This window comes from Hylobates moloch, unplaced genomic scaffold, assembly GCF_009828535.3.
Source record: "Hylobates moloch isolate HMO894 unplaced genomic scaffold, HMol_V3 SCAFFOLD_15, whole genome shotgun sequence".
NCBI lineage: Eukaryota > Metazoa > Chordata > Mammalia > Primates > Hylobatidae > Hylobates > Hylobates moloch.
Genome location: NW_026652290.1, coordinates 2,526,038 through 2,538,790, shown reverse-complemented (window position 1 = coordinate 2,538,790; position 12,753 = coordinate 2,526,038). Strand labels below are relative to the sequence as shown.

At 57.0% G+C, this 12,753-nt stretch overlaps 2 protein-coding genes across 2 annotated transcripts; both read left to right on the top strand.

Annotated features, from left to right (window-relative positions):
- Positions 1-3,652: 3,652 nt before the first annotated feature.
- On the top strand, positions 3,653-7,043 carry GALR2 (galanin receptor 2). Its single transcript, XM_032177795.2, has 2 exons — positions 3,653-4,747; positions 6,146-7,043. The coding sequence occupies exons 1-2, from the start codon at positions 4,380-4,382 to the stop codon at positions 6,939-6,941; spliced, it is 1,164 nt and encodes a 387-aa protein (XP_032033686.1). The 5' UTR covers positions 3,653-4,379; the 3' UTR covers positions 6,942-7,043.
- A 1,594-nt stretch (positions 7,044-8,637) lies between these two features.
- Positions 8,638-12,110, top strand: ZACN (zinc activated ion channel). The gene is made up of 9 exons (XM_032177794.2): positions 8,638-8,835; positions 8,913-9,037; positions 9,172-9,216; positions 9,358-9,464; positions 9,720-9,889; positions 10,745-10,869; positions 11,010-11,220; positions 11,345-11,512; positions 11,920-12,110. Exons 1-9 carry the CDS (start codon positions 8,730-8,732, stop codon positions 12,108-12,110), a joined length of 1,248 nt encoding a protein of 415 aa, XP_032033685.2. The 5' UTR covers positions 8,638-8,729.
- The last annotated feature ends 643 nt before the right edge of the window (positions 12,111-12,753 follow it).

The following is a 12,753-nucleotide window of genomic DNA, read 5'->3' as shown; positions in this document are numbered from 1 at the left end:
AACGTGGTGTAACGATACAATGGAATATTATTTTACCATAAAAAGGAGTGAAGTGGCCAGGCACGGTGGCTCATGCCTTTTATCCCAGCATTTTGGGAGGCCGAGGCAGGTGGATCACCTGAGGTCGGGAGTTCAAAACCAGCCTGACCAACATGGAGAAAACCCATCCCTACTAAAAATACAAAATTAGCTGAGTTTGGTGCACATGCCTGTAATCCCAGCTACTCAGGAGGCTGAGGCAGAAGAATTACTTGAACCCGGGAGGCAGAGGTTGCAGTGAGCCGAGATCGTGCCATTGCACTACAGCCTGGCAAAAACAGTGAAACTCCATCTCAAAAAAAAAAAAAAAAAAAGAGTGAAGTACTGATTATGCTACAATGTGGATGAACTTTGAAAAACATCATCCTAAATGAAGGAAGCCACACACAAAAGGCCACATAGTGTATGATTTTGTTTATATGAAATTTTAAGTATAGGCAAATCTGTAGAGACAAAAAGTAGATCGGTGGTTGTCTGGGCCTGTGGAGATGGGGTGGGGATGGAGATGGGAGATTGGAGGCTAAAGGCTAATGGGTATGAGTTTCTTTTGGTGGGGAAGAAAATGTTCTAGAAGTAACTGTGGCAACTGTCACACAACTCTGAATATACTAAAAGCCAAATGAACACTTTAAATGGGCAAATGGTATGATATGTGAATTATATTTCTTTTTTTCTTTTCTTTTCTTTTTTCTTTTTTTTGAGACGGAGTCTCACTCTGTCACCCAGGCTGGAGTGCAGTGGTGCAATCACGGCTCACTGCAACCTCCACCTCCCAAGTTCAAGCGATTCTTCTGCCTCAGCCTCCCAAGTAGCTGGGACTACAGGCGCGTGCCACCACGCTCAGCTAATTTTTTATTATTTTTTATTTTTTAGCATAGATGGGGTTTCACCGTATTGGCCAGGCTGGTCTCAAACTCCTGACCTCGTGATCCGCCTGCCTCGGCCTCCCAAAGTGCTGGGATTACAGGTGTGAGCCACTGCGCCCGGCCATGATATGTGAATTATATTTCAACAAAGCTGTTACCAAAAAAAAGTGGGATTATGTTAGTCCTCTAGTCAAAGCCATGCACTGTCGCCTCATTTTATGGAGACTACATGCCACAATCCTTAGATTGGGGGAGAAAAAAATCCCTACACGCTGTGTGTCTCATGTCGCCTACCAAACCCCTTGCTGGTTCAACTCAGGTCATACCATCTTCCCTGCCTCAGGAACACAGGCACACTCCTACCTTATGGCCTTTGCACTGGCTGTGGTCTCTCTCTCTGAAATGCTTTTCTGGCCAGGCATGGTGGCTCATGTCTGTAATCCCAGCACTTTGGGAGGCTGAAGTGGGAGGATCGCTTGAGCCCAGGAGTTTGAGACCAGCATGGGGAACATAGGGAGACTCCATCTCTAAAAAAAGAAAAGAGGCTGAGCACAGTGGCTCACGCCTGTAATCCCAGCACTTTGCGAGGACGAGGCAGGCGGGTCACCTGAGGTCAGGAGTTTGAGAACAGCCTGGCCAACATGGTGAAACCCCATCTCTACTAAAACTACAAAAAATTAGCTGGGTGTGGTGGCGCATGCCTGTAGTCCCAGGTACTCGGGAGGCTGAGGCAGAAGAATTGCTTGAGCCCTAGAGGCGGAGGTTGCAGTGAGCTGAGATCGCACCATTGCACTCCAACCTGGGTGATAGACTAAGACTCCATCTCAAAAAAAATAAATAAATAAAAGAAAGAAAAGAAATGCTCTTCCCCTACATATTCGCTTTGCTAGCCCCTCCCCGCCTTCAAGTCTTTGCTCAAATGTCAACTTAATGAGGTCTGCCTGACCATCCTGCTTTAAATTGTACCATCACCACCACCCTGGTACTCCCAAATCCCCTTGCTCTAAGGGGATTTTTTTCCCGAAAGTACTTATCAACTTGCAGTAGCTTAATGCGTTATGTTTATTGTATGTCTCTGTTGCTAGAAAGTTCACAGAGGACCTTGATCTTTGTAGAGCTCACTGGTATAGTATATCCTAAGGACACAGAACAGTGCCTAGTAAGGAGCAGCTGCTGAACAAATATTTGTTGAATAAATAAATGGTAAGCATCTCATAAACACAAACTGTTATCATCTCCCTCTTCAGTGAGTAGGCAGGCAGGGCAGGAGTGTGAATAAGTTTTCCTTACCAAGAGGAGGGAGTAGCTGGGCTCCTGAGAGGCTTTTTTCTTGGGGGAAAAAAGAGGAAAAAGAATATTTTTTTTTGTTTGTTTTTTGAGACGGAGTCTCGCTCTGTCGCCCAGGCTGGAGTGCAGTGGCACAATCTCGGCTCACTGCAAGCTCCGCCTCCCAGGTTCACGCCATTCTCCTGCCTCAGCCTCTCCGAGTAGCTGGGACTACAGGCGCCCACCAGCACGCCCGGCTAATTTTTTGTATTTTTTAGAGAGACGGGGTTTCACTGTGGTCTCGATCTCCTGACCTCGTGATCCGCCCGCCTCGGCCTCCCAAAGTGCTGGGATTACAAGCGTGAGCCACCGCGCCCAGCCGAAAAAGAATATTCTTGACACTGGGCCCCAGGGACCAGGACAGGGGAAGGTGAGGCAGATATGAAGCTGCAGAGACAGAAGGTGGTGATTTTCAGACCCAGCGGACTGTGAGGCTTAAGTTCTACTTAAATAGTAATGATTCATTGTCCCAAATGCTTGATGCAGAAACAAATGTTTAAGTTTTATTGCAACCTAAACACCATCCAGGGAAATGGTGCTTGTGTGTGGAACTCTACTATTTTGTTTTTTGTTGTTGTTGTTGTTTTGTTTTGTTTTGGGATGGAGTCTCGCTCTGTCGCCCAGGCTGGAGTGCAGTGGCGCGGTCTCCGCTCACTGCAAGCTCTGCCTCCTGGGTTCACGCCATTCTCCTGCCTCAGCCTCCCAAGTAGCTGGGACTACAGGCGTCCGCCACTACGCCCAGCTAATTTTTTGTATTTTTAGTAGAGACAGGCGTGAGCCACCGCGCCCGGCCCTGAACTCTACTATTTCGAATTTCCTCAAAGTATACGGAATAAGGTCAGGAGAACAAGAATAAGGATCTGATGCATTCAGATTTAACTAACTGGGTTCAGGCCTCTCCCATACATCTCATTCCCTTCTCAGCAGATCCCTCTTAGAAGGAAGTGTTACCATTTCCTTGTTACAGCCGAGGAAACTGAGGCACGGAGCCAAAGACAGAGCCTGACACAATAGATGCTCAATATATTGGATTGAATTGGAGGGAAAACGTTCAATGGGTAAGAGAAGGGAAAAAGGTGGCCGGGCTCGGTGGCTCACGCCTGTAATCCCAGCACTTTGGGAGGCCGAGGCGGGCGGATCACTTGAGGTCAGGAGTTTGAGACCAGCCTGGCCAACATGGTGAAACCCCATTTCTACTAAAAATACAAAAATTAGCCAGGCGTGGTGGCGGGCGCCTGTAATCCCAGCTACTCGGGAGGCTGAGGCAGGAGGATCCCTTGAACCCGGGAGGCGGAGGTTGCGGTGAGCCCATATCGTGCCACTACACTCCAGCCTGGGCGACAGAGTGAGACTCTGTCTCAACAAATACAAATACAAATACAAATACAAATACAAATACAAATACAAATACAAAAAAAAAAAAAAAAAAAAACTAGCCAGGCGTGGTGGCGGACGCCTGTAGTCCCAGCTCCTCAGAAGGCTGAGGCAGGAGAACCCTTTGAACCTTGGAGACGGAGGTTGCAGTGAGCCGAGATCGCGCCACTGCAGTCTAGCCTGGGCGAAAGAGCCAGACTCAGGGGCCCCTCATCCGCCTCCGCCCCGCGTCTCCTCCCCCCGATCTCCCAGGGGTCCTCTTTTGAGGGCACCCCTTCCCCTCGACGGTCCCAGGATGTCCTGCGCGCCTGCCAGGCTGCAGGGAAGCGCCGAGGCGCGCGGAGGCCGAGGCCGGTGCTTTCTGCCGCGCGGCGCACACGCAGGGTCCGGGGTCGACCCCTCCACCGCTCCGGCGTCTGCCGGGGAAGTCAGTCCGCCTGGTCAGCCCAGAACCCCCGACTCCGCGGGCTGGAGCTCGGGAGCAGGCACAAGCGCCATTCTCCGCCCGCGCCGTGGAATGCGCGCCGGGACCACTCCGCAGCCTTCCCCCAGCGCTGCCGGCCGCTGCTGGGGACAACCTCGCCCTCCTGTCTCTTGCTCCTCCTCCTGACCCCAGCGCACCCCCATCCCCGCCCCAGATGCGGCAAGGCTCCCTCCGCCTTCAGCCCGGCAGAGTCGCACTAGGAGCTGCAGCGGCCGCAGCCCCGGGAGCTTCCCGCTCGCGGAGACCCAGACGGCTGCAGGACCCCGGGCAGCCTCGGGGTCGGCGGCACCATGAACGTCTCGGGCTGCCCAGGGGCCGGGAACGCGAGCCAGGCGGGCGGCGGGGGAGGCTGGCACCCCGAGGCGGTCATCGTGCCCCTACTCTTCGCACTCATCTTCCTCGTGGGCACCGTGGGCAACACGCTGGTGCTGGCGGTGCTGCTGCGCGGCGGCCAGGCGGTCAGCACCACCAACCTGTTCATCCTCAACCTGGGCGTGGCCGACCTGTGTTTCATCCTGTGCTGCGTGCCCTTCCAAGCCACCATCTACACCCTGGACGGCTGGGTGTTCGGTTCGCTGCTGTGCAAGGCGGTGCACTTCCTCATCTTCCTCACCATGCACGCCAGCAGCTTCACGCTGGCCGCCGTCTCCCTGGACAGGTGAGCCAGCGCCTTGGCCTCCCTGGGAGATGGGCATCCACGCGGGGGATGGAGCGGGAGGCAGGACTGAAGATCAAGAAAGGACGCGCAGAGTGGGAGAGGACACTAAGAAGGCAGTGGAAGACAAGCGGGCGCGGAGGAGGAAAAAGAGGAATAAGAATGGGGGACCGTGGTGTCCCTCGGTTAGATGCGTCCTGGGGCCTCGAAGCCTGGAGAATGTGGCTCTCCAGCGCCGCCCGCGCCTGCCAACGCGCAGCATTTCCCAGTACGACGCGTTTGTGCGCGTTTGTCTCGCTTGAGCTTAATGCCCCCGTGAGGGTGGGATAGGACAAAGTGCCCAATGTACAGAAGAGTTGAGTTCCTAAGTAACTCGCTCAGAGTTGCCAGACAGGGATCGGGTGCGTGAAGTGACCGTCTGTCTCCTGCAGCCAACTTCAGGCGCCTCCACTGCGCTCGCCTCCAAGCCACGGTTTGGTTGGTTGGTGCAGCTGGCTCAGGTCCAGGCTGTGGATCTTGGGTCCTTTGCGAGGATCCACTCCGGAGTCCCAGCGAGCGTGCCTAAAGGTCCCTAGCTCAGTCCCAGCCCACTCTGCCCCTCGCCTCCAAACAAAACAAAACAAAATAAAACCCAAAACAAGTCAGGGGCCGGGAGAGGAGCGTGCCCTGGGGTTCTCCCTCCCTAGCCAGAGGAGAGGGAGAGAGGCACATTCGGGAGAGCGCGGGACTCAGGTGGAGCTTGAAAGGACACTGGGATGGTTCCTGGGGAGGAAATCCGGGTATTTCCCCTCTTCCTCCTCTGGAAAAACAGAGAGGCGAGGCCAGACTGCCCCCACACCTCCTGTAGCCACTGAGCGCGAAGTGCGTTGGTTGCTTCCGAGCGCGCTGGTGGGATCCACAAAGCTCGGATTCTCTCAGGAATCCCCTGAGAAATTAACTGTCCCTTGCCCAACATGTCTTCTCCAGGCTGTCTGCTAGAGCCTCAGGCGCCTCCGCCCTCCCTCCCGCGGCACCGTCACTAGTGGGTAGTCACAGCCTCCCGGAACCCATAGCCGGTCCTCCAACCTTTAGTCTTCAGTGGCTTTGGGGTGCCCTCTCGGTGAAGTCTGTCTGTGGTTGCAGTCCCCGGGGGCAGCGGGAGAATGGCTTGGAGGCGCACCTTTCCTGCTGCGGGGCCCGCCCCGCCCCATTTCCAGGCTCCGCTGAGTGTCTGGGACACGCTGGGACGCCCCCACCTCCGCCCTCACGCCGAGCCTCACCCCCACCTCTTGTGTGTGCGGTGTAACCATGCGCTAAGGACCTTCCTCGAGAGCAGCCTTGGGGCCCGAGGTGCAGGGGGCGCGGCCCGCCAGCGTGAATGCGCCCGCTCAGCCGACGTCTCCCTTCCCGGTCTGACCGCAGGTATCTGGCCATCCGCTACCCGTTGCACTCCCGCGAGCTGCGCACGCCTCGAAACGCGCTGGCAGCCATCGGGCTCATCTGGGGGCTGTCGCTGCTCTTCTCCGGGCCCTACCTGAGCTACTACCGCCAGTCGCAGCTGGCCAACCTAACCGTGTGCCATCCCGCGTGGAGCGCCCCTCGCCGCCGCGCCATGGATATCTGCACCTTCGTCTTCAGCTACCTGCTTCCGGTGCTGGTTCTCGGCCTGACCTACGCGCGCACCCTGCGCTACCTCTGGCGCGCCGTCGACCCGGTGGCCGCGGGCTCGGGTGCCCGGCGCGCCAAGCGCAAGGTGACACGCATGATCCTCATCGTGGCCGCGCTCTTCTGCCTCTGCTGGATGCCCCACCACGCGCTCATCCTCTGCGTGTGGTTCGGCCATTTCCCGCTCACGCGCGCCACTTATGCGCTTCGCATCCTCTCGCACCTGGTCTCCTACGCCAACTCCTGCGTCAACCCCATCGTTTACGCGCTGGTCTCCAAGCACTTCCGCAAAGGCTTCCGCACGATCTGCGCGGGCCTGCTGGGCCGTGACCCACGCCGAGCCTCGGACCGTGTGTGCGCTGCCGCGCGGGGCACCCACAGTGGCAGCGTGCTGGAACGCGAGTCCACCGACCTGTCGCACGTGAGCGAGGCGGCGGGGGCCCTTCGTCCCTGCCCCGGCGGTTCCCAGCCACGCACCCTCGAGCCCGGTCCCGGCCCGTCCTGGCAGGGCCCAAAGGCAGGCAACAGCATCCTGATGGCTGATGTGACCTGAAAGCACTCAGCGGGCGCGCTCGGATGTTACAGAGTTGGAGTCATTGTTGGGGGACCATGGGGAGAGCTTTACCCGTTAATAAAACGCACAAACCATTTCACATGCAGTGACAGCGCTGTTTCGCGTTTCTCATTGTCTTGAGACCCCGTGAGAAGAAGCCTCTGGGGCTTCACAGAGAGGCTCCCTAGGGGTGAGTGCAGGACCCTTTGCAGAGCTACCAGGAAAGAGGGCTGACCACACCCAAGGCAGCCGGGTTACAATCCGCATAAAAATCTGAGTCTGGGGAGCGTGCGACAGAGGCAGGCAGACTGTTTAAGGCGTTCGATAAAGTTGGTCGATGACAGACACAGATGTGTGTTCCCAGTCGCATTTGTGCTCTGTTGTGTGACAGGTTCGTCCTCGCCTGCTTTCAGCTCCCAGGGCCCCTTTGAGTCTGGGCAGCCCAGTCAGTCCTCGTCCATTTTTGGCCTTAGCTTTTCCTTCCCTGGCTGCATCTGGGCCAGGATCAAGTCTCCAGCGGCTGTTTCACTCCCCGGGGGCCAGGAAAGTCTTTCCCTGGCAGGTTGGGCTCCAGGTGCACAGCACTGCTGGGCTGGGGCAAGCTGAGAATCTGCTTCAGGACAAGAATGTCCCAGGGCTTTGCTCATGAGTTGGCGTTTACCTGTTGTCAGGTAGAACTCCCTTCCCAGAGGCTTTTTTTTTGCTTCTGTGTTTGTTGTTGTTTGTTTTTTTTGAGATGGAGTTTTGCTCTTGTTGCCCAGGCTGGAATGCAATGGCACAATCTTGGCTCACCGCAACCTCTGCCTCCCAGGTTCAAGTGATTCTCCTACCTCAGCCTCCTGAGTAGCTGAGCTTACAGGCGTCCACCACCATGGACGCTAATACAGCTAATTTCTGTATTTTTAGTAGAGATGGGGTTTCACCATATTGGCCAGGCTGGTCTCAAACTCCTGACCTCAGCCTCCCAAAGTGCTGGGATTAACAGAGTTCTTTTGTTCTTTTTTTGCGGGGGGCGTGGAGGGGGGTGGAAGGCAGAGTCTCGCCCTGTCGCTCAGACTGGAGTGCAGTGTTGCAATCCTGGCTCACTGCAACCTCCACTTCCTGGGCTCAAGTGATCCAGCTTCAGCCTCCTGAGTAGCTGGGACTACAGGTGCATGCCACCACGCCCAGCTAATTCTTGTGTTTTTGATAGAGACAGAGTCTCCCTATGTTACTCTGGTCTCAAACCCCTGGGCTCAAGCAATCTGCCCTCCTTGGTCTCCCAAAGTGCTGAGATTACAGGCATGAGCCACCATGTCCAGGGTTCTTGAGCCAAGGCTCTTTACACAAAATCACTTCAGTGTTTAAGGAGAGCAGGGAGACTCTCAAGACTGTCCCCATCTCACATCGTTAAGCACAGAACACTCTGACCAAGGGTTTGGGTCTTACGTAGGCTGGTGTCAGCCACTGAAATGCAGGGAACACCCGTGGGTCCTGATTGGAAGGACAAAGTCAGGGAGAGGTAGAGGTCCTGTGCCTGCCAGGTCCCCCTGGGCAGGCATTGAGCGTCTCAACGGGTTCCAGGTGGTGGAAATGGAGCGGGACAGGGACACTAAGGCAGGTGCAGCGTGGGCGGGGCTGGGTCCTGGGCTTTATCTTTGGGCGTTTGCGGAACTGGGGCAGGGGCTGCCGAGTCCACGGCCCAAGTCCCTGCCCAGAGCAGCTGCCTCTGGCAAATTGCTCAGCTGCCAGAGAAGTGACTGGAATAGAGGTTGTAGCTTAGGCACCGCTGCTCCCTCCAGTCCCTCCATGCAGCTGATGATGGCCCTATGGCGCCTGCTCCATCTCACCTTCCTGGGGTTCAGCATTACCTGGCCATTGGTCCACGGGCAGGGCTTCCAAGGGACAGCAGCCAGTAGGTGGAGGGCAAGGTCATAAGCTTTGGGATTTGGGCCCTAGGGCATCTGAGTGACCTTGACCTTTATCTCTCAGTCTGGCCATCCCTCTTCAACGTCAACTTGTCCAAGAAGGTTCAGGAAAGCATCCAGATCCCGAACAATGGGAGTGCGCCCCTGCTCGTGGATGTGCAAGTGTTTGTCTCCAACGTGTTTAATGTGGTAAGTGCCACTAGGCCAAAGGCCCCAAGTGCTGAGCTGGGCAGGGGACAGGACTCAGCCCTGGATAGTGCTGGAGTCTCCTGCCGCGTTCAACACAGTGCTCACCCTGAGGTGACGCATTGCCCTTCCCCCAGGACATCCTGCGATACACAATGTCCTCCATGCTGCTGCTTAGGCTGGTGAGCTCCTATCCCTGGGGAGGTGGGATGGGAAAGCCCAGCTGAGTCCAGCTCAGCAGTACCAGGCTTCATCAACATGCTGAGCTTAGGGGCATGGGTATGTGGAGAGCAGGAGCCTCAGTGGTGCCCTTGTGTCCCCAGTCCTGGCTGGACACTCGCCTGGCCTGGAACACTAGTGCACACCCGCGGCACGCCATCACGCTGCCCTGGGAGTCTCTCTGGACACCAAGGCTCACCATCCTGGAGGCGTAAGTGAGACAGTTCCTGCCCCAGGAATCTGCCGTGCACAGCCCTCCTTTTCCCCATCTACAACCTAGAGGCTGAGTGAATATGCCCCTCCTGGCGGTCCCCGCCAGACTAGCAGTGCGCCTCCCCTGCCTTGAATTCCCCTCCCCCTGCCAGAACTCTGATAGCAGCTGGGCTTGGGGGTGGGATGCCAGGGTCTCCCCCCAGCCCCATCCAAGAAGGGGCTGGGGCTCTGGCTGTGGTGCCTTTCCCCACAGGCTCTGGGTGGACTGGAGGGACCAGAGCCCACAGGCCCGGGTAGACCAGGACGGCCACGTGAAGCTCAACCTGGCCCTCACCACGGAGACCAACTGCAATTTTGAACTCCTCCACTTCCCCAGGGACCACAGCAACTGCAGCCTCAGCTTCTACGCTCTCAGCAACACGGGTGCTGACAGGGCAGGGGCTGCAGGGTTGGGGAGAGGAGGAGGAAGGTGGGGGAGGGGAACTCCCAGGTCTGTGGTGCAGGGGCAGGGTGCGGGGCAAGGGGAAGGGGCGAAGGCAGACGGAAGGGGAACTCCCAGGTGTGTGTTCAGAGCAGTCTACCCCAGGCTTAGGCGGGCAGCACCTGCTCTCCCACTGCGCCCCCCGCTCGAGTGGCAGCCCATCTCTGTGCTCAGCAGTAGTCTCAGGGCCCCTCTCTAAGGTCACAGACTCAAAGATTCGCAGCAGCTCTGCAATCCTAGAGGTCCAAGCACATCAGTCTTCTATCCTCCCCGGAGCAACTGCCCTCCACAGCCATGGCCTGACTGCAGTGGCTCGGCCCCTTGCAGCAAGGCCAGAGGCTCAGGTTGCTGTGGCCTCACTCCTGGAAACCACCCGAAGATGCAGCCACCCTGTATAAACCCATCGGGTGACATCTAACTTGGCAGAGAAGTCCTACCCTTCCCTCCATGAGAGACCACAGCAGTAGCCCTGGGGATCCTGCTTCAGGTGTGAGATGATAGACTGACGAGCCTGTGACCACTTTTCCCTCCATCATGAAGTGGTGCAAAGTACATTTAGTTTTACAATGAAAGCTCTTCTATGAATCTGATAAAGGCCTTCCTTTAACTGGAGACAATCTGGGATGTTGCAAAACAAGGTTTGGGAAGCCCTTCTATGCATCGGTTTTGTCTCCAAGTCTGTCCCTGCCAAAAGCCATCAAAAGTCTCCGTCTCCCCTGGGCTCCAGTCTGCTACCCCCAGACTTGGCAGCTGGGATCTCTCCTTCCTAGTTCATAGTTCTCATTCCCACCCCTCAGCCATGGAGTTAGAGTTCCAGGCCCACGTGGTGAACGAGATTGTGAGTGTCAAGAGGGAATACGTAGTTTATGATCTGAAGACCCAAGTCCCAACCCAGCAGCTGGTGCCCTGCTTCCAGGTGACGGTGAGTCAAGTCGGGAGGAGGCCGACAGAGGGCTGCTGGAGGTGGGTGGGGGTAAGGATGCAGGGCCAGAGGCCGGGCCCCATGCCCCCGCTGTCCACCTCCTTCCTCCCCCTGGAAGGCCCTGGCTTTTCGCCTTCCAGCTGAGCCTGAAGAACACGGCACTCAAGTCCATCATCGCTCTCTTGGTGCCTGCAGAGGCGCTGCTGTTGGCTGACTTGTGTGGGGGGCTGCTGCCCCTCCGGGCCACTGAGCGTATAGGCTACAAGGTGACATTGCTGCTGGGTTACCTCGTCTTCCACTCCTCCCTGGTGCAGGCCCTGCCCAGCTCCTCCTCCTGCAACCCACTGCTCAGTAAGCCCTGCTCCCTTACCCGGCCTGCCCTCTTTCTCCCCGGTCACCCTGGTGCTCAGCTCGCTGGGTACCAGAGACACAGGGACTGGCCCCTGAGCATCTCCCCGTGCCCTGCCTCCCCCAGTTTACTACTTCACCATCCTGCTGCTGCTGCTCTTCCTCAGCACCATAGAGACTGTGCTGCTGGCTGGGCCGCTGGCCCGGGGCAGCCTTGAGGCCAAGAGTGGCCCCAGCCCAGCCCCGGGAGGAGAACAGCGAGAGCATGGCAACCCAGAGCCTCATCCTGCTAAAGGTGGGCAGGGGCTGGGGGGTAAGGAATGAGGCCTAGGTGCACACCTAGGGCTGGGGGGAGGGCGCAGGGGTCCAGGCGTGCATAGAGGCTCGTCGCATCCACCCTGCTGGTCCTCCTGGTCTCCACCATGTCCTCCTCCCTTAGAAGAAACAGGTCTGGGGCAGGGAGCAAGCTTAGCCTCCCTGAAGTCCCAGGTGACCTCAATCCCCTGATAACCCACACCTTGCACAGCCTAAGAGGGTGTTTCTTCAACTGAAGATGGCCTGAAATGGGCCAGACCCAAATTTTCATCAGCTGAGAATCTAAGAAAGGAAGAGATACAGGCTGATGACCCCTGGGGTTCACTCTTCTGCTCATGTTGGGGGAACCTTGAAGAACAGCTCCTTTCCCTGTATCTATCCCTACAGAGCCCCCCAGAGGAGTAAAGGGGTCACAGAGAAGCTGGCCTGAGACTGCTGACCGCATATTCTTCCTCGTGTATGTGGTTGGGGTGCTGTGCAGCCAATTCGTTTTCGCCGGGATCTGGATGTGGGCAGCGTGCAAGTCTGACCCAGCCCCTGGAGAGGCTGCACCCCATGGCAGGCGGCCTAGACTGTAACGGGGCAGGGCCTGGGCTGCACACCTTAGGATGAAGTTTGCCTTCCCATGGCTGGGGGAGGGCCATGACAGGGTCTCTGGATTAAGCCACCCTGAGCTCTCCCTCTGCTAATACAAGCACAGAGTGTGAAATAAACCCATCTCCAGTGCAAGTGTGCCTCAAGGGTCAGTCTTCATTCTCGTCCTAAATAGGTGGAGCCCTATTTTTTGCTTCCAACCCCCACTTTGCTCCTGAACTTTTCCCCCATTGTCCCCGTCTCCCAGCCCACAGGCAGGCAGCCTAATTGCTCCTTCTGCAACGACCACTGCTTGGCCCTGGGCCAAGAGGCACTGAGGCTGGGGACCAGAGACAGGGGCCTCAGGACGGCAGCAGAGCGTGGGGCGGAAGTCCTCCTCCGAAAGCCTCCTGCAGTGTGCTGAACACTAGGGAAAATGGCCAGTGAGCCTGCCTCCCCCAGCCACCTAGGGGACTCTTGGGAGGGAAAGGTCCCAGACCTCAGGCCTGTGGGCGGGCGGGAATGTGTTTTAAGAGAGGGGGTCAATCCTGACTGCCTTTCCTCCAGGTGCCCTGGCTGCTTCTCTGAGCCCTACCACAACTCTGGGCTGTAGGGGAGTTCTCTGCCCCCCACCTCTGATCTAGGCTG

Excerpts from the sequence above, each read along its gene's own strand:
- GALR2 (XM_032177795.2), top strand. The coding sequence starts at position 4,380 with ATGAACGTCTCGGGCTGCCCAGGGGCCGGGAACGCGAGCCAGGCGGGC. Across the intron at positions 4,748-6,145 it reads GCCGCCGTCTCCCTGGACAG|GTATCTGGCCATCCGCTACC; the intron begins GTGAGCCAGCGC and ends GTCTGACCGCAG.
- ZACN (XM_032177794.2), top strand. The coding sequence starts at position 8,730 with ATGCAGCTGATGATGGCCCTATGGCGCCTGCTCCATCTCACCTTCCTG. Across the intron at positions 9,038-9,171 it reads TCTCCAACGTGTTTAATGTG|GACATCCTGCGATACACAAT; the intron begins GTAAGTGCCACT and ends CCCTTCCCCCAG. Across the intron at positions 9,217-9,357 it reads CCATGCTGCTGCTTAGGCTG|TCCTGGCTGGACACTCGCCT; the intron begins GTGAGCTCCTAT and ends TTGTGTCCCCAG.